Source organism: Ictalurus furcatus, chromosome 2 (assembly GCF_023375685.1).
Source record: "Ictalurus furcatus strain D&B chromosome 2, Billie_1.0, whole genome shotgun sequence".
NCBI lineage: Eukaryota > Metazoa > Chordata > Actinopteri > Siluriformes > Ictaluridae > Ictalurus > Ictalurus furcatus.
In genome coordinates, this window is record NC_071256.1 from 2603101 (window position 1) to 2625600 (window position 22500).

The following is a 22500-nucleotide window of genomic DNA, read 5'->3' on the forward strand; positions in this document are numbered from 1 at the left end:
TCACACGTGTCAAGTAGAGAAAAAAAAGAGAGAATCAGTGTGGAATGTTGAGGGGAAATTTACATATTCATCGAATTGCCAGGATCATTTGCATATCAAAAGGAGATGAAGAAAGCGCTTCTTAAAGATCAGAATAAATATCAAGTAATAAATGTCAAGGGCATGGGCGACATCATCATTTATATATTGTGTACTGACTGCTTGTTACGGTTTACGCGAGTATGATTTAAGCCAAAAGGAAGTAAAAAAAATATATATATTATTCAGATATTAATTTTGAAGCAGAAGAAGTGAAAATGCCTTTTTGTTTGTTTGTTTGTTTGTTTTCCTTCGGCAGCCTGCTTGAACTTCTTGAAGCTGTGTAAAATCAATTACTACAACTACTGCCTCATTCACAATGTCCAGGTAAGATCTTCCTACGCAGAACTCAGCCATCAGGCAACATTTATCTGAAATGAATGAATTTCTTATCATTTAACGTTTAAAATAACTGTAACGTTATAACAACGTAATAAATGGGTTTCAGAAAGGGACGTGTGAAGGAGCGGCGTCTTTCTACAGTGTTAGTAGTTTAGTTTAGTTTGTCATTAGTCACGTTTCATTTACTGATGTCATCACATTTCTGCAGTGTGTTTTTAATTACATTTTTTTTTAAAGTCATTATTCTTGAGCAAATTATATCACCAGGAAACCTGATCTTTATTGTGATGTAACTTATATCACCACGAAGTGTTTATCAGGGCTGGGCGGCGATGATGATATAATATTAATTACTTTTGAGATATTGCACATGAAATTAGTTTTTTAAAACCAAATACAAACTCTGATTGAAAGCTGATTTGATGACGAAATTTAAATCGGCTTAAATTAATTTTCATAGACATTTATCTATTTTGTTTGTTTGTTTTTAATGGTTTGTTTATTAAAAACGCAACACTGCGGTTTGGCTGAGAATCTGTTTACGAACCTGTGTATCGTGACGCGTATAAGTATCGCGATATGATATTTTGGCTCATATCGCCCAGCCGCTGATATAAAACGTTCATATCGCGATCGCTGAAGCTTCCGTGACGACGTATGGAATTAATTTCACCGTAAACGTAGAAGAACTGTAACAGTGGTGCTGTTTGGTTTTATTTCCTCTTTCAGAGAGATTTTATCATCCAGACTGGAGACCCTACAGGCTCTGGCCGAGGAGGAGAGTCCGTGTTCTGGTCAGTAATAAACACCTCATGATGATGATGATGATGATGATGATGATTTAATCTGTTTGCCTTTTGAACTGGCGCTATACATTTACAATGTTTTCTAATTTAAAAAAATAAATGGTGTAATTCGAGGAATAAACACCATGTCATTTATAGGGAAATAATCAATGTCGGACTCACCCCGAGGTTGATCTATTTTCCCGTATCGGCACACCCTGGAGCGGTTTTATAACTGGTTAAATAAGTACACTTCTCATTTTTTTAACGCATTCATAGTTACGATTAATGCTCTGGAACGTCCACGAAGCGATAGTTTCTGCTGTCACTCGCATTTATAGCGACTACGGCGACTTTCAGCTCTATCCTGAAGGTTTATATCCTGAAGGTTTTCCTGTGGCAGAAAACCGTGCTGACACTGGAGACTCCTTCCATAAATGTTCAATAAAAACGTCTCCGAATGACGATGTGACGTTTTCTAAAATCGCTGTTAAATAACAGCGAATAAACGGCTCATAGGTCTTGGAAAATGCCTGCGCAGGTTGTTACTATAGGAACGATAACGTATATGAATATCAGCATTGATATAAACCTGTTGTGCGTGTTGTGTCAGTAAGCTGTACGGGGATCAGGCGCGCTTCTTCGATGCTGAGAAGGTTCCACGGATCAAGCACAAGAAGAAGGGCACCGTCTCCATGGTGAACAATGGCAATGAGCAGCACGGTTCTCAGGTTCTAATTTTATATATATATAGTATTTATATATTTATATACACGTTAGTTTATTTTATGAAGTTAACACATGCATGTCTTCTGATATTGATTGATTTTCTTCTTTGATAAACATAATTGCTTTAGTTTTTGTGTTTTATATGTTAATACGCTCGTCGTCGTTAACGACTTAATTTTAAAATAAATAAATAAACATAATGTATTGTGTTACTGTGTTTGTAATTCTTTATATTATCTGTCTACTGACTGCGTCCTTTACAGCAATACATCAACTGCATGATATTATTAAATGATTACATTTTTCCTCAAATGTTTTTCCAGTGAAGGTTTTATTTTATTCTGTTTTTTATTATTATTCATGAACAAGATTTAATAATGTACTTAACAAGAGACGACTGTAGCTACCGGTTTAGCGTTACGCAGACAGCATGTCTATATCATGACACGTTCAGCTCAAAAACATTGTTTGTGTCAGTAATACAGTTTCACAAAATGCAGAGTAAATTCTATTACAGACATTAAATACCCAAACCAAATCTCTCTCTGTCTGTCTTTACTGTCATTACTGATAAAATAAAGTGTGTTGGGTAGAGTAGGAGTTCTGTAACACGCAGAAATCAGTCTGAGAGTGTTTAGTCTTTAATATAATGATGGACTGAATCTGAAGGAAGAAATGGTTGAGGAGTGTTTATAAGCTCTCCGTTTTTGTGCTCCTCCTCCAAAACCACCTCCTCATACACACAGAGAACCAGGAAGGTCATTTCAAAGGCTGTTATTACAGTTGTTTACGATTGCTATGACAATTTTTTCAATACTTTGAACAATTTTCCCAAATTCTTACCACAGTTAGCACAACATCCGTCTGTGTAGGCTGTACAATTAACACATTTCTTGTTGCTTTGGCACAAAACGCATACAGATAACACACATTTAAAATGCTTGAACTTCTTTTACACACAAGCTCAACCAAGACCAAAACAGTGGATTTGTACTGCCAAATGTACAAATGCTTTCACACTGTATGTCAGAACAGATCACATCATGTTCTAAACCTAACTTATAGGATAAAGTCAAAGTGAACAGCTGTTCATATTGTGAATTGAAACACGTATATATCCCCTGTATTTTATTCCATTGCTACCGAGAAACAGCTTATTGAAGTTGGGCAAATAGATCAATCACGGCTGATTCCCAGCTAGGAAACACACTCAGGAGTTGAGCTTCTTTCAATCACACGACCATATGGTATACAGTAAAAGAGGACCTCTTTGGGCTGATCTTGTATGGAACAATATAGAGCAACAAAAAGTAAGAAAAATGCCTGCACGAGGGAGAGGAAGACGAGTACCAGGACAAGGGAGATGAGTAGGACAAGGGAGATGAGTGGGACAAGGGCAAGGGTGAGGAATACCTGGACGAGGACAAGGTAGAGAGAGAGGAGTTAGAATGTGTGGTGGCGCACAGAGAAGGGCCAGAGCTAGGGTACCTGATGAAATAAGAGCTGCTATCATAGACCATGTCATAAACCACGGGCTATCATACAGAGAGGCTGGTGAACGAGTACAACCAAATCTCAGCCAGGGGACACAGTGGGATCCATTGTCCGGATTTTTCGAGAAACCGACAGGTATGATATTGTATAAGGGCTCCTCCAACTGCAAAGTGTAAATACAGTCATTTTACCATGTATTACTGTACAATGACCATATGCCTGTATGGCAGATTAGAAGATGGCTTTTTTCTTTTTTTATTATTATTCTGTGGCTTTTTCTGTTTGTATATTTTGTATTTTCACACAATAAACAGCAGTTATATTGCATATTTTGGTTATCTTGCAGTAATGTCCTGTTGCAAATAGAGACTTTTCTGCAGCAGTTCTATCTTCTTTTTTTCATAAACCGAACATTCTGTAAAGCTACTCTGAGATGGGTCATTCATTTTTCGTATTGAATTTCTGCAGCAAAGGAAACAAAATGCATGCATTTAGTAAACCCAACAAAACCAAAATGTAGAGAGGCTTCAAAAGAAACTGCAGTGCAAAGCACAATCTATGATCAATACAATATACTGTCTATTGTATAAGGGCAGACCTGACACTTATAAAATAATGCAGTTTCTGTAATTCCATCTGATGTTAGTGTTTTTATGACATTGTGCTATGATTGACTAAATGTTCTTGTTGGAAGAGAACATGTGTTAGTGTTTTGGTAGATGTGGTTTATTGTGTTAGTGTATTATTGTCTTTTGAAAATTAGTGTTGGAGTTTAGTTTACAGTGTGTGATTTTGAGCATGAAATTAACCGTTTTGCCAATTGTCTGTTGTAGGTGTGTTGGTGTGTTAAATTGTTAAAAGTATTGAAAAAATTGTCATAGCGATCGTAAAAAACTGTAACATCTAAAGTGTTCATATTTGTCATGTGTTTAGATTTCTGTGATCTGACTCTGGATCCCAGCACAGTAAATTATTACCTCATTCTGTCTGAGAAGAACAGAGCAGTGACACGCAGTGAGAGACAGCAGCAGTACTCTGATCATCCAGAGAGATTTGATTCCTTGTGGCAGGTGTTGAGTAAGGAGAGTGTGTGTGGACGCTGTTACTGGGAGGTGGAGTGGAGCGGTTATGGTGTGTTCATATCAGTATCATATTCCACACCACTCAGAGTTCACACCACATTCACTCAGCCTCTATACGCTGGGTTCTTGCTGCACTCTCATGGATCAACTGTAAGGTTATTTGATCCAAAAAAAATCTAAAAATGAAATTACTCCATAATCGCTGACCATTAACGTTTCATAAATTTTACTGATTTTTAAACTGTATGAATTTTAAATGAAATCACATTCTAACAAACATTTACATTTTCTTTCATGATTACTTGTAAATTGAATTGATGAAGCATAACTTCCAACATGATGCTACCACCACCATGCTTCACTGTAGGGATGTTGTTCTCAGGGTGATGTGCAGTGTTGGGTTACAAGCAAATGGCCAAAACGTTAAATTTTGGTCCATTAGACCCAGTAAACTTTTTCAACATGTTTGCTGGAGCTTTTTCTGGTTGATCCTGGATGGAGGGATTAGAAATCATTACAGTATTTAGTTTTATAGAGACGAGGCAAACAGTTCTACACATAGCATGTTCACTGGGAACATTCTGTACACAAGACTTTAATCTTTATGTTATCTTTATGTTATATTTCTTTATGTTTATATTTCTTTTAATCTTTGTTATATTTCAAGATGGCGGCGCACACAGTTGCTGCGGCTCACGGCTCTCCTTTCCAGTGCTCTCTTTTGTTGTTTTTGTATTATTTCTTTATTACTTGTTTGAGCATTATCGGTTCCACGAACATCCGCTATACAAGTCAGAACCTTATGGATATTGGGGACCAACACCGCATACCTATTTCGAGAATGTTTCATCACACGCACAACATCCCAGACGACATAGCGAGATTGCCGGGCTCTCCGTGGATTGTTGTCGGGTCCAGAAGGCGGCGCAGACGGAGGAGGGAGAGGAAGCAAAAGCGGGGATGCAGGTCCGGTATTATGCTAAGGCTAAGAAAACAACCACACAAGCCACCTTTACCTAGCCTGTTTCTCTCCAATGCCAGATCCCTAGTGAATAAAATCGATAACTTGGAATTACAACTAGCTGGAAATCGCTATGTTCGTGACTGCTGTGTTTTGATTATTACTGAAACCTGGCTTCATCCGAGGATACCCGATGCTAGCATGCAGCTAGCAGGTCGTACTATGCTTCGCTGGGACAGGACTGAGGACTCCGGTAAGAGCAGGGGGGGGGCTCTGTATGTATGTGCATGAGAATTGGTGTAACAACGGAACAATGATAGATAAAAATTGTTCCCCTGACCTCGAGTACATGTCTTTAAGATGTCGGCCCTTTTTTCTACCGAGAGAGCTAACAGTAGTGATTATCACGGCTGTGTATATTCCACCCGACGCCAATGTGAACACGGCGCTTTCTCTCCTGCTGAACACCATAAACGAACAGCAGCGGGCTTACCCCGACGGTGTTCACATAATTGCAGGAGACTTTAATAAGGCGAACTTGAAGACTGTACTCCCGAAATTCTATCAACATGTTAAGTGTTTTACTAGAGAGGCGAACACTCTGGATCATGTTTACTCCAACATTAAGCGCGCGTATAGAGCCATACCTCTCCCCCACCTCGGCCAATCAGACCATCTCTCCTTCCTGCTCTCCCCTGCCTACACCCCCCTCAGACGCAGTATCAAGACCACTATAAAGACTGTTACCACCTGGCCTGATGATGCATTCTGCAAACTACAGGACTGCTTCTAACAGACAGACTGGGATTTGTTTGAACATCAAGAGCTAGAAACATTAACAGGAACGGTACTGGACTATATCAAGTTCTGTATCGGAAATGTGACTGTGGGCAAAAACATTCGGGTTTTCCAAAACCAGAAACCATGGATGACCAAACAGGTCCGCACACTACTTAAAGCCCGCGATGCTGCCTTCAGGTCTGGTAATAGAGCTCTGTACAGAGCTGCCCGTGCCAACCTGAAAGGTGGTATTAAGGAAGCTAAGGCGGCCTATAAGCGGAGCATAGAGTCCCACCTGTCCAGCAAAAATAAACGGGAGGTGTGGCAGGGCATACAGAACATCACGAACTACAGAGGCCGTGAGGCGACAACAGGAGACCTGAGTGCGATGCTGGCAGAAGAGCTAAATTGCTTCTTTGCTCGCTTTGAAACATCACAACAACAGCACTCATCTGCTCCAGCCCCACCTCCACCCTCATCTGGCCCCCGTACCAGTCCAGCCCTGCCTCCATCCCCTTCTGGTTCCTGCACCACTCTACTTACTGTGAGGGAACACGATGTTAGACGGATGTTTCTGGCAGTGAACCCCAGGAAGGCTGCTGGCCCAGACGGTGTACCTGGTAACGTGCTCAGATCATGTGCCCACCAGCTTGCCCACATCTTTACCAGAATTTTCAATCTCTCCCTGGCCCAAGCAGTCATCCCAGCCTGCCTAAAATCAGCCATAATCATCCCAGTGCCAAAGAAGTCGCCCACCACTAGCCTGAATGATTATCGTCCTGTGGCCCTCACTCCAGTTATCATGAAGTGCTTTGAGAGATTGGTTCTTCAGCACATCAAGGACTACCTCCCCCCAGATTTTGATCCTTTTCAATTTGCTTATCGTGCAAACAGATCCACAGAGGATGCTATCGCCATAGCTGTCCACTACGTGTTGAGACATCTAGAGCAGCAACAGAGCTACGTCCAGATGCTTTTTGTGGATTACAGTTTGGCTTTTAATACAATAATTCCGGGCATTCTCGTCACCAAATTGGTCACCCTTGGCCTCCCCCGCTTCACGTGTGCCTGGATAAAGGACTTTCTCACCAACCGGTCCCAGACAGTGAGACTCGGACCCCACCTCTCCTCCACTCGCACGTTGAGCACAGGTTCTCCACAGGGCTGTGTGTTGAACCCCCTCCTGTACTGTCTCTACACATACGACAGTAGACCAGTCTACAACAATAATCTTATCAAGTTTGCTGACGACACCACAGTGGTCGGACTTATCTCAAAAGGAGAGGAGGCAGCCTACAGAGAGGAAGTCCTAAACTTGGCAGCCTGGTGTTCAAAGAACAATCTGACTCTAAACACCAAGAAAACCAAGGAACTTATTGTAGACTTCAGAAAACACAACACTGAGTTGGCCCCACTCTTCATTAATGGTGAGTGTGTGGAGAAGGTCCACACCGTCCGGTTTCTTGGCGTCCTTATCTCTGCAAACATCTCCTGGACGGACAACATCACAGCGGTTATCAAGAAGGCTCAAACGCGGCTACACTTCCTGAGGGTTCTCAGGAAGTACAATCTGGACTCCAATCTGCTGCTGATCTTCTACCGCTCGTCCGTCGAGAGCCTGCTGACATACTGTATCACGGTGTGGTACGGTAGCTGCACCGCAGCAGACAGGGAGAGGCTTCAGAGAGTAGTAAGAGCAGCACAGAAGATCATTGGCTGCCCTCCCCCCTCCCTGATGGATATTTACACCTCCCGTTGCCTCAGCAGAGGAAAAACCATCATTAAGGACAGTTCTCACCCTGGCTTTGATCTGTTCAATCTGTTGCCCTCAGGGAGACGTTACAGGTGCATCAAAACAAGGACTAGTAGATTTAAGAATAGTTTCTTCCCGAAAGCTATTACCATTATAAACAAATACATGTACTGAGTTCACAGCATATGTATATAGTGTCTCAAAACTGTGCATTTCATAGTACCTCCCCCATCCACCCCAATATCTTGTATATCTTGTTTATTTATCTTGTTTATTTATCTTGTTTATTTATCTTGTTTATTTATCTGTTTATTCTTCTTGTTTATTGAATGTACATGTTTGCATGGAACAAAAAGGAGTGGCTCTTAATTTCATTGTACATATGTATAGTGACAATAAAAGGCATTCATTCATTTATGATTACAGAAGCAGTTTTAGGAGGCAAAGCTACAGTATTCAGGTGATGTATTCAAGCAGAATGATGAGTATTAAGACTTTTTTTTTTGAAATCGCAAGTCTTTAAGCTATCCACATCCAGATCTGCTCTTTATACATTTCATTATTTCAGGTACTAGTAATGAACCTGCACTTTATTATTGTTATTATTATTATTATTATTATTATTATTATTATTATTAAAGCAGACATGATGCATAATAATAGGGCAAAATTCTGCTAAGGTTCTGTGGGGCAAGACTAGAAGATTGTGATTTATGGTAGTTTAAGCTGCACTTAAATCAAGCAACGAATGCAAAAAGACTGAACTTTGATCAGAGGCCAGTGGTCGGTAATTTACTACTTACTGTCAACTTTACTTACTGTCAACGCTGTTTCAGTACTGGTAAAGTCTAAACCCTGACTAAAAGATTTAACGTGTTCTTTTACTTTACCATGGTGGTAAATTTAAATGAGTAATGTGGACTGTAATAAGTATGTATGAAGTTACTGGAAAACTGTATAATCCTTTATTTTTTATAAAATATAACCCCAAACGTCTGTAAAATAAGACTGTATTCTGTCATTTGTTGTCATGTATCAAGAAACTCTGGACTCCAGTTTCCATCAGCCACTGCACTGCACTAGCTGTCACATGACCACCTGCACCTGATTCACGTTTTGTTAATGAGCACTCGTGTGTATATATAGTCATTGTCTGCACTGTTTGCTTGTCTTTCGTTGTCCTAGACTCTTGTCGTTTATGTCTCGGTGTTTTGTTTCATGCCACAGTGTTATACCAAGTTGTCTTAGTGTCTTTGTTTCGTAGTACGTTTGTTTAAATAAATGTCATTCTCTGCACTTGCTTCTGCCTCAACCTCGATATGTGACAGAACGAAAGACCCATTATCAGAAGCAGCAGATCACCAAGATGGACGCCTGGTTTGCAGCATATGAGGAGTGGTATAGAGGACTATTGGAGCAGGGTAGAAGGACAGAGGAACTACTCGCTCAGAATGAACGCATGCTCGGGCTGCCGTGGCGGGACAGACCATGCACCAGGTCACCACCGGCAATGTTCACAAAGGACTACGCCATGCCACGCCGACAGGAGGGGGAGTCTGTGGTCGGGGCTGACACCAACTCCCACCCTCTCTCCCCTATTATGGCTCTTGCTCAGCCTTCATGTTTAGTGGAGCACGTCACTCTGCCTCCACATTCCGTGAGAGACGTCGCTCCATCTCCTACCGTACTCAAGGAGTCCCCACTGTTCAGCTACCTCAAAGTCGCTCAGTCTCCCTGTTCAGCTGTGGACGTCGCTCAGTCTCCCTGTTCAGGTGTGGACGTCGCTCAGCCTCCCTGTTCAGCTGTGGACGTCGCTCTGCCTCCCTGCTTGGCTGGGGTCGTCGCTCTGCCTCCCTGCTCGGCTGGGGTCGTCGCTCTGCCTCCCTGCTCGGCTGAGGTCGTCGCTCTGCCTCCCTGCTCGGCTGGGGTCGGCTGCTCCTCTCTGCTCCGCTGTACATGTAGAAAGTAAACAAAGTCAATGTCGCTGAAGACCCAAAAGACCCCCCCCCCCCAAAAAAAAAAAAAAACTGCCAGAATACATTCCCCTCCCCTGGTGGTCCTGGCCCTTTGGGCAAAATGTCAGCTGAACTGAGAGACTGAGCAGCATCCTCAGTGGAGCAGGAAAGCAGAGCGACGTTCACAGCGGAACAGGAATGCGGAGCGTCATCCTCCATCGCCTCTGCAGGCTGAACATGGATGGTTGTGTCAACAGACTCGGTCGTGAGCAGATCTTTGTCCGTGTCAGCAGACTCGGGCGTGAGCAGAACTTGGTTGTCCATGTCAGCAGATTCGGGCGTGGGAAAACTTGGTTGTCCATGTCTGCAGACTCGGGCATGACCAGAACTTGGTTGGTCATGACATCAGTTTAAGGCATGAGGAGAACTTGCTTCATCGTGTCAACAGACTCTGGCATGAGCAGAACCTGGTGGGTCGTGACGTCGGCTTCAGGCGTGAACAGAGCCTGGTTGGTCATTGACCTCGGACAGGAACCTTGCTTGAGAGGCCGTCTCCCCGACCTCGGACAGTAACCTTGGTTGAGAGGCCGTCTCCCCGACCTCGGACAGGAACCTGGCCTGAGAGGCCGTCTCCCGGACCTCGGACAGGAAGCTGGCCTGAGAGGCCGTCTCCCGGACCTCGGACAGGAAGCTGGCCTGAGAGGCCGTCTCCCGGACCTCGGACAGGAACCTGGCCTGAGAGGCCGTCTCCCCGACCTCTGACAGGAACCTGGCCTGAGAGGCCGTCTCCCGGACCTCGGACAGGAACCTGGCCTGAGAGGCCGTCTCCCGGACCTCGGACAGGAACTTGACTTTATGCTGGAGCTCTGGAGATGAGAAAACCTCGTGGGTCTCATGCTGGGGCTCTGGGGAGAAGGTCGCCATGTTGACCTCCAACGGGTGCTCGGGAGCTGAGAATACCTCGTGGGTCTCAGGTTGGAGCTCTGGAGAGAAGGTCGCCATGTTGGAGGTTGCCACCTTGACCTCGGGCTGGAGCTCTGGAGATGAGAGCACCTCGTGGATCTCAAGCTGTAGCTCTGGAGATGAGGTCGCCACGTTGACCTCTGGCAGGAACTCTGCAGGTGAGACTACCTCATTCGTCTCAGGTTGGAGCGCTGGAGATCAGATCATCATGTTGACCTCCAGCTGGACCCACTTCGTGGGTCTCAGACTGGAGCTCTGGGGAGGAGGTCGTCTTGTAGGTTTGGTGTGTATTCTGGACACCCAAACTCCTTTATCAATAGTCCCACCAACTGAGTTACATTGTGAAGACCCTTGGATTCTGTACAGGCCAGACGCTCCACCCACTGGCGGGCTTGGCCAATGAGGCGGGTGAGTATGAACCCCAGCCAGAGCCTCTGGTCAGGCTTGGGATGCGCCAGGCTCAAAAAATGTAATTGGCAGTCAAAAAGAAAATACTCAGGGTAGCCGAAAAATCCTTCGTATGGCTCTGGGGGATCCATGGCAACCCATTGAGGAAGCTTGATAGAGTTGAGTCTCAGTAGGGTGTTCCTTATTACCTTGCATGATGTCTCCTTCGCTTTGCTGCTGCTTCCATGTTATAGGTGAAGTGTTCTGTATACTATGTATTGAGGCAGAGATGGAAGCAAGTGCAGGATATTTAGTTTATTACAAGAAGTACAAGTCCAAAGGATCAGGCAGAAATCAATAAATAAAGACAGTCAGAGGTCAGGCGATTAAGCAAACAGTCCAAACAAGGCAAGGCAAGGCAAAAAGACGAGCTCGAAAACAAGAACAAAGTCAAAAGCTGGATCAACAAACAAGGTATTAAGGCTTGGTAACGACAGAAACAAAATGTAACTTAACACATACTTCGCAAAGAATAAGTGTTTGAACAGTCTCTTATGTGTGGTGTGATTGTGAGTGTAAATTGGATGCAGGTGTGCGTGATTAGAATGAGGGTGTGTGTTCTGGGAAATGTGGTCCATGGTGGCCATGTTTGTAGGCCCCAGTGCAGGATATGAAATGTAGTCACTGGCTTGCTGTGATATGACAGCATGTCTATATCATGACACATTCAGCTCAAAAACATTGTTTGTGTCAGTAATACAGTTTCACAAAATGCAGAGTAAATTCTATTACAGACATTAAATACCCAAATCACACTGGAAGCATATTATCACCCAAATCATTTCTAGTTCCTTTCTTTACGTTTTAGACTTCGACTCGTGCCTGAGTGTGATGCTGGTGTGGACTGACACCGAACTGTGTGCAGAGGAAGAAAGGGATTCAGCTTCAAAATGGAGTTCTGGCTGTTTTTAGCCCTGCAGGTTTCACTAACACAGAGTGTATGAAGGACTCAATTTAATCGAACCGCATGCAGACACAAAGCTGAAGAAGAGGAAAGAACGGGATTTTTTTTTACTGCCTAATGATACAGAAAGGATGAATACTTTGTTCAATTACACTGAGGTGATCAGCTCCCTTTCCTGAGTGCTGTTCCTCCATCAGAGTTAAAGACAAGTCCTCAGTCTATATATATATATATATATATATATATATATATATATATATATATATATATATTTAAATCACATGACCAAGAAAGACACGTCACACAAATAGTGTTGAATTTTAACAAATTAAAATCATGCTTGATTTTTCTCTTTCTATCTGTCTTTATTGTCATTAATGATAAAAAAGTGTGTTGGTTAGAGAAGGAGTTCTGTAACACGCAGAAATCAGTCTAGTGTTTAGTTTTTTAATATAATGATGGACTGAATCTGAAGGAAGAAATCTTCCGTCTTTGTGCTCCTCCTCCAAAACCACCTCCTCATACACACAGAGAACCAGGAAGTTTATTTCAAAGGAAACTAAACTCAGAGTTCAGTGCACTGTCTCTCTCTCTCTCTCTCTCTCTTCTCGCTATCTGTCAGTGTGTGAGTTCAGGAAAATGGCCGAGGCCAGTATTTCAGTAGATCAGCTTTCAGTGGATCAGTTCAGCTGTCCAGTGTGTCTGGATCTACTGAAGGATCCGGTGGCGGTCCACTGTGGTCATAGTTTCTGTAAGGTGTGTATTAATGACTACTGGGATCAGGAAGATGAGAGCGGAGTGTATCGCTGTCCTCAGTGCAGTGACACTTTCACTCCAAGGCCTGTTCTACGCAGAAACAACATGCTGGCTGAAGTGGTGGAGAAACTGAAGAAGACTGAAGTCCAAGCTGCTTCTCCTGCTCACTGTTACGCTGGACCTGGAGATGTGGAGTGTGATTTCTGCACCGGGAGAAAACACAAAGCCGTCAAGTCCTGTCTGATGTGTCTGGCCTCCTTTTGTGAAACTCATCTGAAACCTCACTATAAAGTTCCTTCCTGGAAAAAGCACAAGTTGGTCGAAGCTTCTGGAAATCTACAAGAGAAGATCTGCTCTGAGCATGAGGAAGTGTTGAACATCTACTGTCGTACTGACCAAAGCTTCATCTGTTATCTGTGTATGATGGAAAAACACAAAAGCCACGACACCGTCTCAGTTAAAGCGTACAGAACTAAAAAACAGGTGAGAACTAGAGACAGTTTTTAGGACCGATTAATTCCATTCATGTCTAAAATCAGTTGTTTTAACCTAGTTAAAATTTTATTTGTAGTTAAAAAAAAATTCCATTTGTGTATTCATAAGAATTTTAATATCTTTTAAAAGATTATTGAAATATAATTTATCATCATTAAGAGAATGTTGAATTTCTTCTTGCTCAGTGATGGCCATAAACTAGTCAGACAGGTTAGTGAACATTTCTGCTGACTTGGGTGAGGCAACATACACATTCCACAAAGATAGATAGATAGATAGACAGACAGACAGACTCAGGGTAAAGCAACTCACATTTCAAAACATTTCTCCTGCACGTAGTTCACAGTTGCATTTTTCTGCCAGGGATGGTAGAATCTTACATCCTGCAGCTTTAAATAGGCCGCTCTAATAAAAAGACAAAAGCACTTCATTAACAGGATTATATGGGAGGAATAAAAGGGACGTCTTGGGCATGGAACCATCATCCAAGCTTTTACATTTTAAGCATGTGCACACAGGACACAACTAATAAACACACACACAGTACACACTAACTTAACAGAACAGCTTGAGGCACAGCTGTGTAAAGCAAATTTTAAATTTATTACCGTTAAACCTCATGAGTGTTGCAGCAAAAAGCATTCACCTTACAGTCAGGAGAAGGTGAGTTTAAATCTCATCAGTGCTGTACACCAGCATAACTGGCCTGCGGTCTCCTCTGTCAATGAGAACAACAGTATCCATGTGTGTGTGAGCTCATGTGTAGAGGAAGTGGAGTAAATAAAAAACCTAATCAACTAAATGTTCACAGAGAGAGTTAAAGGAGGAGCAGATGAAATCCCAGCAGAGAATCCAGGAGAAGCAGAAGAAGGTGCAGGAGCTGAAACAGACTGTGAACACTATAAAGGTGAGCAGTGAGCAGAGACAGAGCTGCTCCTAGAAACACACACAACATGGACAACGAGTCGTTTAGAGGCCCAGTAAGACACGGAATGATAGATGAGTGTGTGTGTGTGTGTGTGTGTGTGTGTGTGTGTGTCTCCTAACAGCTCAGTGCACAGACAGCAGTGGAGGACAGTGAGAGGATCTTTACTGAGATGATCAGCTCCATGGAGAAAAGGCGCTCGGAGGTGACGGAGCTGATCAGAGCTCAGGAGAAGGCTGAACTGAGTCGAGCTGAACGACTCCTGGAGCAACTGGAGCAGGAGATCGCTGATCTTCAGAGGAGAGTCACTGAGCTGGAGCAGCTTTCACACACACACGATCACCTCCACTTCCTCCAGGAAATAAAGGTACACTACATCCACATTTCCAGGTGAAATATACAGGTTATGGTTCATTGGATAAATAATGGTTCTTAGACGTCTAAAACTGTTCCACTTCGAACCTTTTCTAATATGGAAACAACCTGCTGTAAGATTTTACTTAAAAACTTTAAAGTAATTGTAGCTGTAATTTCTTCTCCTAATTTTACGCCTAATTGCTTTATGCAGGTTTTAGTCTCCGGCCGTCACTCGACCAAAATTATTAGACCAGATTTTCAGTCTGATCTCCGTGAGGACTCACGCAGAATCACTGTCAATCAACATCTCTCATTTGATGGAGTGAGGAAATCTCTCTCTGCTCTGAAAAAGAGACTCGAGGAATTCTGCCTTGAGGAATTCATCAAAATCCCTGAACTTGGTGAGAGAAATTGTCCTGCTGGGAAATCTTTACTTTCTCTGCAGCACGGTAAAGAGAGACATCAAATTTCCCCAAAACACACAGAAATGATTTCCTATGATTACGTGACCTTTCTGTTATTGCTGCCCTCTACTGGAAAGATGATTTTATACAGTTCCACTTTTTATTCATGTCTTAATAGTGTAAAAGCTTCTGTTTTATTTTCAGTTATTCTACTATGAATAAAGCACAGAGGACACACACACATTTATTCACACACTCCTACAAAGAGAGAGAGACAGAGAGAGTTTATAAGTCATATGAATAACATTTATTCAGTCAGAACATTTATTCTGTAGTCATTAGTTACCAAAGCAGCTCTCTGCTCGTGCTCATGTTATTAATAAAGTTTATTTCTCCGTCATTCAGAAGGAAAAAATCTCATTTAAATCCCACAGCTAGAGAATGTGTTTTCTAAAATAAAACGCTGATTAAACATCAGACACAAATTTGATCACTTTAAACTGTTTCCGTCTTTTACACCACCTGATTTTTCCTTCTCCATTTTGTTTCTGTGTCTCCACAGCTGCAGTAGTTCAGATCATTTTAGAACCAAAGAGCAGAGAATATCGTCTGCAGTGTACGTGTAAAACACACACACACACACACACACACTCTCTCTCTCACACACACACACACTCTCACACACAATCTCACACACAAACACACTCACACTCCCTCACACTCCCTCACACATGCTCACACACGCTCACACACCCTCACACACACTCATACACTCTCACACACTCTCACACACACTCTCTCACTCACATCCTGTGATTAATATCTAACATGTTCACATTTGTCATGTGTTTAGATTTCTGTGATCTGACTCTGGATCCCAACTCAGTAAATTATTACCTCATTCTGTCTGAGAAGAACAGAGCGGTGACACGCAGTGAGAGAAAGCAGCAGTACTCTGATCATCCAGAGAGATTTGACTCCTACACTCAGGTGTTGAGTAAGGAGAGTGTGTGTGGACGCTGTTACTGGGAGGTGGAGTGGAGCGGTGTGAGAAGTGTGTCCATATCAGTCTCATATAAAGACATCAGCAGGAAAGGACGGGGTAAGGAGCGTTGGTTTGGATGCAACAATAGGTCCTGGAGTCTGTGGTGTTCTTCTTCTTCTTCTCTCTGTTTCTGTCATGACAACATTGAGACTGGGCTCGGAGTTCCACCACCCTCCAGAATAGGAGTGTATGTGGATCACAGTGCAGGAACTCTGTCCTTCTACAGCGTCTCTGATACGATGAAGCTCCTCCACAGAGTCCACACCACATTCACTCAGCCTCTATACGCTGGGTTCTGGCTTGACTCTTTGGGATCAACTGTGAGATTATGCAATCCAAAATAAAATATCAGTAATGTGATTTTATTGAATTAAAATGAGCAACTTTACTTTTTTATATCAAGCTTAATTCCAATGTAATATGAGGCATTTATTTGTGATTTCCCAATTTTCCTTTATAACGTTAGATCTTTCTTTTAGAAGATTTTAATGTTATACAGTAGTGCTGGAAAGTTTGTGAACCCTTTAGAATTTTCTATGAATCTGAATATGTCCTAAAACATTATCAGATTTACACAAGTCCTAAAAGTAGAAACTATTACACTTGGTCATTTATTCATTGAGGAAAATGATCCAATATTACATATCTGTGAGTGGCAAAAGTATGTGCACCTTTGCTGTCAGTATCTGGTGTGACCCCCTTGTGCAGCAATAACTGCAGATAAACGTTTGGGGTAACTGTTGATCAGTCCTGCACATCGGCTTGGAGGAATTTTAACCCGGTCCTCAGTACAGAACAGCTTCAGCTCTGGGATGTTGGTGGGTTAACTCACATGAACGGCTTGCTTCAGGTTTTTCCACAACATTTCTATTGGATTAAGGTCAGGACTTTGACTTGGCCATACTGAAATTAATTATTTTTTAACCGTTCTTTGGTAGAGTGACTTGTGTGTTTAGGATCATTGTGTTGCTGCATGACCCACTTTCTCTTGAGATTCAGATCACGTACAGATGCCCTGACATGTTCCTTTAGAATTCGCTGGAATAATTCAGAATTCACTGTTCCATCAATGATGGCAAACCGTCCCGGCCCAGATGCAGCAAAACAGCCCCAAACCATGACACTACCAGCACCATGTTTCACAGATGTGTTAAGGCTCTTATGCTGGAATGTAGTGTTTTCCTCTCTCCAAACATAACATTTGTCATTTAACCCAAATATTATATTTTGGTCTCATCCATCCACAAAACATTTTTTTCAGTAGCCTTCTGGCTTCTCCATGTGATCTTTAGCAAACTGCAGAGGGGCAGCAATGTTCTTTCTCCTTGCAACCCCGCCATGTACACCATTGCTGTTCAGTGTTCTCCTGAGGGTAGGCTCATGAACATTAACATTCGCCAACGTGAGGTCCCTCACTCACACCTGATCATCATCCCACTGATTGAAAACACCTAAATATAATTTCACCTTCAAATTAACTGCTAATCCTAGAGGTTCACATACATTTGCCACTCACAGATATGTAATATTGGATCATTATATAATATTTTTGTCTCAGTTGTTTAATTGGGTTCTCTTTATCTACTTTTAGGACAAAGTCTGAGGATGTTTTCGGTCATATTCTGCTTCAATACTGTGTTAAAATTCATGTTGGTCTACTCATTAATCTCACATATGAATCATCATGACTGTACTTATACTGTATATATTCAGTTGGATTGATTCTTGGTGACAAAATAAAAAATATATTTAAATATGTGTTAAATCCATGTGTAATGTCTATTTTTGTGTCATTTTTGTTTGTTTTGGTATGACTATTACACTAAGTGTTGCCTTAATGAGTACCTTGTAATCAGAATTTAATAAAGGCGGTAAATGCAAAGCTAATGTAGGATGTGAACATTACAGTGTTATGTATGTTTACAAAAAAAGACTCTGTGTAATCTCAGTGTTTCTCACTCACCAGTGATATTTTACCCTCTTTTCACAACTTCCTCTGGTGATTGTGTGTTACAGCACTATGCAGCGCACTACTTAGGGATTTCTAACGTTTTATAAACCTTCCTGGACGCAGTGTGAACATCCAGAGCATTCAAAATCCCAGAATACACAGAGAACCTCCTGCAGCATACAGTAGCTGCACACACAAATCCAGGGGTGCCCACACATTTTTGACTTGCGAGCTACTTTTAACAGGACCAGTCAAAGAGATCTACCTACACAAAAAATACAAAACATATATTTATTTATATATATATTGAGTATACTTCAAATATATATACACACACAATAATGTTCATGTACCTTGGATAACTGCATGAGCCCTTATGGCACACTACAATTCAATACATTTTTGGTCATTACCTTACACTGAATAGAATCAGCCAGGGTTGCACAGTCCGGACAGTAGCTGCTGCTAGCCAGCCTCAAGCAGGCCTCCAAATGATGATTAGTCATTGTGGAACGGCATTTGGACTTAATGATCTTCATGAGGGAAAAGGCTGACTCACATAAATAAGTAGAGCCAAATAATGCAGTCAAGGAGGTTGCACATTTCCTCATGTTTGGGTACTTTTCCCCTGTGAGTAAGTTCCAAAACTGTCCATGAGCCCTGGACTTCAGCTGAATGCCAGTCTGTAGTTTCAAAATCTCATCCTCCACTTCAGACGAGTTCAGGTGAAACAGCGTTGCAATCTTCGATGCGAGTGAATCAACCTCAACATTGTCCCTGAATGGGTAGCACATGAATGTAGCGACTGGCTCCAGTAAAGCAAAGTCTTGAAAGCGTCTGTCAAACTCTGACCGACAGCTGTCAATCTGCTCCGTGTAGCGTGCAATGTTCAACTGCACACAAGCCGCAATTCCGCTGCGTCTCCAGATCTGACGCGAGGTTTTGGAAGTTCCCAGAATCATGGCGCTGCAGCTTTGAGGACAGAAGTTGCATTTTCCGTTTAAAGGCATTAACTGAGCTGATCATATTGACCACGGTTTTGTCTTTTCCTTGCAGCTCCAAATTAAGCTCATTTAACATGTTGGTCAGATCGGTTAAAAATGCCAAGTCCAGCAGCCACTGATCATCATTGAGTTGGTGCATTCTGCATGTTTAACAGCAAAAAGAAACTCCCTTATCTCCGGACAGAGCTCTCGAAATCTCTATAGGAATTACCCCTACTAAGCCATCTCACGTCAGTGTGCAGCAGGAGCTCAGAGTGGTCGCAGTCTGCCTTCTCCAGATGCGCACGAACAGCCGTCTTTGAAGTGATCTAGCACATATAGAACAGGCGATCTTTGTTGCCACATCCATGATCTCTTTCATGTTTAGCATTTTTGCGCATAAGGCTTGTTGGTGTATTATGCAGTGGTAGTTAAGGAAGTCAGGGAAAGCATCGTCCTCCCTGCACTTGGCGATGAATCCATTTGCGCTGCCAACCATTGCAGGCGCACCGTCCGTGGTGACTGATATCAATTTGCACACTGGGAGCTGGGTTTTGTCAATGAAGTCTTTAAACGACTGAAAAATGTCCTCTCCCTACGATTTCGCTCGATAGCCTTTAGCGCTGGCGCGTTTGATCACACACGCATGGTGAGAGAAAAGACGAGATCTCAGACTGGCTGCCCTCTACATCAACGCTAACATCTATTTTTTTTTGAATGGCGATCGACGTATTGGGCACCCCTGTTCTACAGCGTCTCTGACACGATGAAGCTCCTCCACAGAGTCCACACCACATTCACTCAGACTCCATACGCTGGATTCTGGCTCAGCTCTAGTGGATCAACTGTGAGATTATGTGATCCAGAATAAAATATCAGTAATGTGATTTTATTGAATTAAAATGAGCAAAAATATCATCTTTACTCAAATATAGATATAATATGAGTAAGTTATTTTATATTTCCTAATTGTCTTTAATACTGTTACAGCTTCTTTATTCTGTCCTTTAAGAGATTTTAATGTTATGATAATGTGGCTATTATTGGAAAAAAACATCCACATTGTTCCTTATTTTGTTCCTGACTAAAACTATTATACTAAACACATGCTATAATAGCTGGTGTGTGTTTTTATTAGTATTATTTCAAATAAATTATTTAGGTTTCCAGTTCAGAATAATATTAGTCTGGTGTTCTCCTGTCTCACATCTACCAATTTTATAATGTAATCTCAGAATTTTTAAATAAATAAATAAATAAATAAATAAATAAACATAATGTATTGCTGTCATGTATCAAGGATGGGTTCGGAAGCATTCGCAGATAATGAACATTTAGTATATAAACAAACAACAAAAAGACACTAAGAGAACTAGGCAAAACACTATGGCAAGAAACAAAACACAGTGATATGAAAGACGGAAGTCTGACACAACGAAGACAGAGAAACAGTGCAGACAATGGCCACACACACACACACACACACACACACACAGGTGCTCATTAACAGAAACGTGAATCAGGTGCAGGTGGTCATGTGACATGTAGTGCAGTGGTTGATGGGAACTGGAGTCCAGAGTTTCCTGATACATGACAGAACCTCTCCCCCCCGCGGGCGCTACTCCCGGAGCGCCCAAACATGCAGCCCCTCCATCTGGCGGTCCAGGCCCCCTGGGCAAAATGTCCCAGGAAGAACCAGGAGACTGAGCGGCCTCCTCAGCAGAACAAAAAAAAAAGGTGCAACGCCCCCAGCGGGCCTGGAGCTCAGAGCGAAGTCTGCATGGCAGGACAGCAGGACAACTTCCTCCGCAGGACAGGAGAGGGGAGCGATGTTCTCTGCAAGGCCCGAGGGAAGCTCAAAGATTTCCATGAGGCCATAGAGGGGAGCGATGCTCTCCGCGAGGCAAAAGGGAGAGGAGCGAGGTTCTCCGCGAGGCAAAAGGGAGGAACGATGCTCTCCACGGAGCATGAGAGGGGAACGATGTCCTCCGTGAAGCAGGAAATAGGGAGTGACATACGGTCCTCAGCCGAGCAGGAAGGCGGAGCGACGCCCTCAGCCGAGCAGGAAGGCGGAGCGACGCCCTCAGCCGAGCAGGAAGGCGGAGCAACGTTGAGTGCGGGGTTGTTGAACAGAGGGGAGTACTTGGGTATGTCAGGAGACGGAGCAATCTCTTCAGCCAACCCGGGTGACTGAGCGGCGTCCTCAGACAAGCAGGGAGGCTGACTTTCATTCTCCGCTGACTCTGCTTGCTGAACTAGATCCATAATGGGGGAGGGAGGGTGGGAGATAGTATTAGCCCCGACCACAGACTCCCCCTCCTGTTGGCGTGGCATGGCGTAGTTCTTCATGAACATGGGAGGTGGCGACGTGGCGCATGGCACGGCTTGCTGCAGCAGCTCTCGTTGCGTTAGAATGCGGTCGATCTGAGCAAGTTGTTCGTTTATCTTTTTACTCCGTTTCCAGTACAATCTATACCACTCCTCAGACTCAGCATCTCCAGCGCCGCTCATGCTGATCTGGTGCTTCCGATTGTGGGTCTTTCATCCTGTCACGTATCAAGGATGGGTTCAGAAGCAATCGCAGATAATTAACATTTATTATATAAACAAACAACAAAATTAAGACAACTAGGCAAAACACTATGGCAAGAAAGACAGAAGTCTAAGACAACAAAAGACAGAGAAACAGTGCAGACAATGGCTATATATACAAGTGTGCTCATTAACAGAAACGTGAATCAGGTGCAGGTGGTCATGTGACATGTAATGCAGTGCAGTGGCTGATGGGAACTGGAGTCCAGAGTTTCCTGATACATGACAATAGTGTTACTGTGTTTGTAATTCTTTATATTATCTGTCTACTGACTGCATCCTTTACAGCAATACATCAACTGCATGATATTATTAAATGATTACGTTTTTCCTCAAATGTTTTTCCAGTGAAGGTTTTATTTTATTCTGTTTTTTACTATTATTCATGAACCAGGTTTAATAATGTACTTAACAAGAGATGACTATAGCTACCGGTTTAGCGTTACACAGACTGCATGTCTATATCATGACACGTTCAGCTCAAAAACATTGTTGGTGTCAGTAATACAGTTTCACAAAATGCAGAGTAAATTCTATTACAGACATTAAATACCCAAACCAAATCTCTCTCTGTCTGTCTTTACTGTCATTACTGATAAAATAAAGTGTGTTGGGTAGAGTAGGAGTTCTGAAACACACAGAAATCAGTCTGAGAGTGTTTAGTCTTTAATATAATGATGGACTGACTCTGAAGGAAGAAACGGTTAACAGAGGAGTGT

The 22500-nt window shown here is 42.6% G+C and overlaps 2 protein-coding genes across 5 annotated transcripts in view; both read left to right on the forward strand.

The window, feature by feature from the left end:
• LOC128619129 (peptidyl-prolyl cis-trans isomerase-like 4) overlaps positions 1-12484 on the forward strand; it is a 13027-nt gene extending 543 nt beyond the window's left edge. Inside the window, exons 2-5 of one of the 4 annotated variants that reach the window (XM_053643071.1) lie at positions 338-405; positions 1150-1214; positions 1819-1936; positions 12178-12484. In XM_053643071.1, coding sequence (XP_053499046.1) covers positions 338-405; positions 1150-1214; positions 1819-1936; positions 12178-12195 — 269 coding nt within the window. In that variant the 3' untranslated portion in view covers positions 12196-12484. Of the gene's footprint in view, positions 1-337; positions 406-1149; positions 1215-1818; positions 2247-4361; positions 4873-12177 lie in introns of those variants that run through there. The other 3 variants (XM_053643078.1, XM_053643063.1, XM_053643087.1) reach the window with 3 other exon arrangements.
• Positions 12485-12573: 89 nt separating this feature from the next.
• LOC128616641 (uncharacterized) overlaps positions 12574-22500 on the forward strand; it is a 14239-nt gene continuing 4312 nt past the window's right edge. Inside the window, exons 1-7 of the mRNA XM_053639285.1 lie at positions 12574-13512; positions 14336-14431; positions 14574-14816; positions 15018-15207; positions 15773-15826; positions 16064-16590; positions 22493-22500. The exon at positions 22493-22500 is cut by the window's right edge and continues 757 nt beyond it. Of these exons, the coding sequence (XP_053495260.1) occupies positions 12913-13512; positions 14336-14431; positions 14574-14816; positions 15018-15207; positions 15773-15826; positions 16064-16590; positions 22493-22500 (1718 nt within the window). The 5' untranslated portion in view covers positions 12574-12912. The remainder of the gene's footprint in view (positions 13513-14335; positions 14432-14573; positions 14817-15017; positions 15208-15772; positions 15827-16063; positions 16591-22492) is intronic.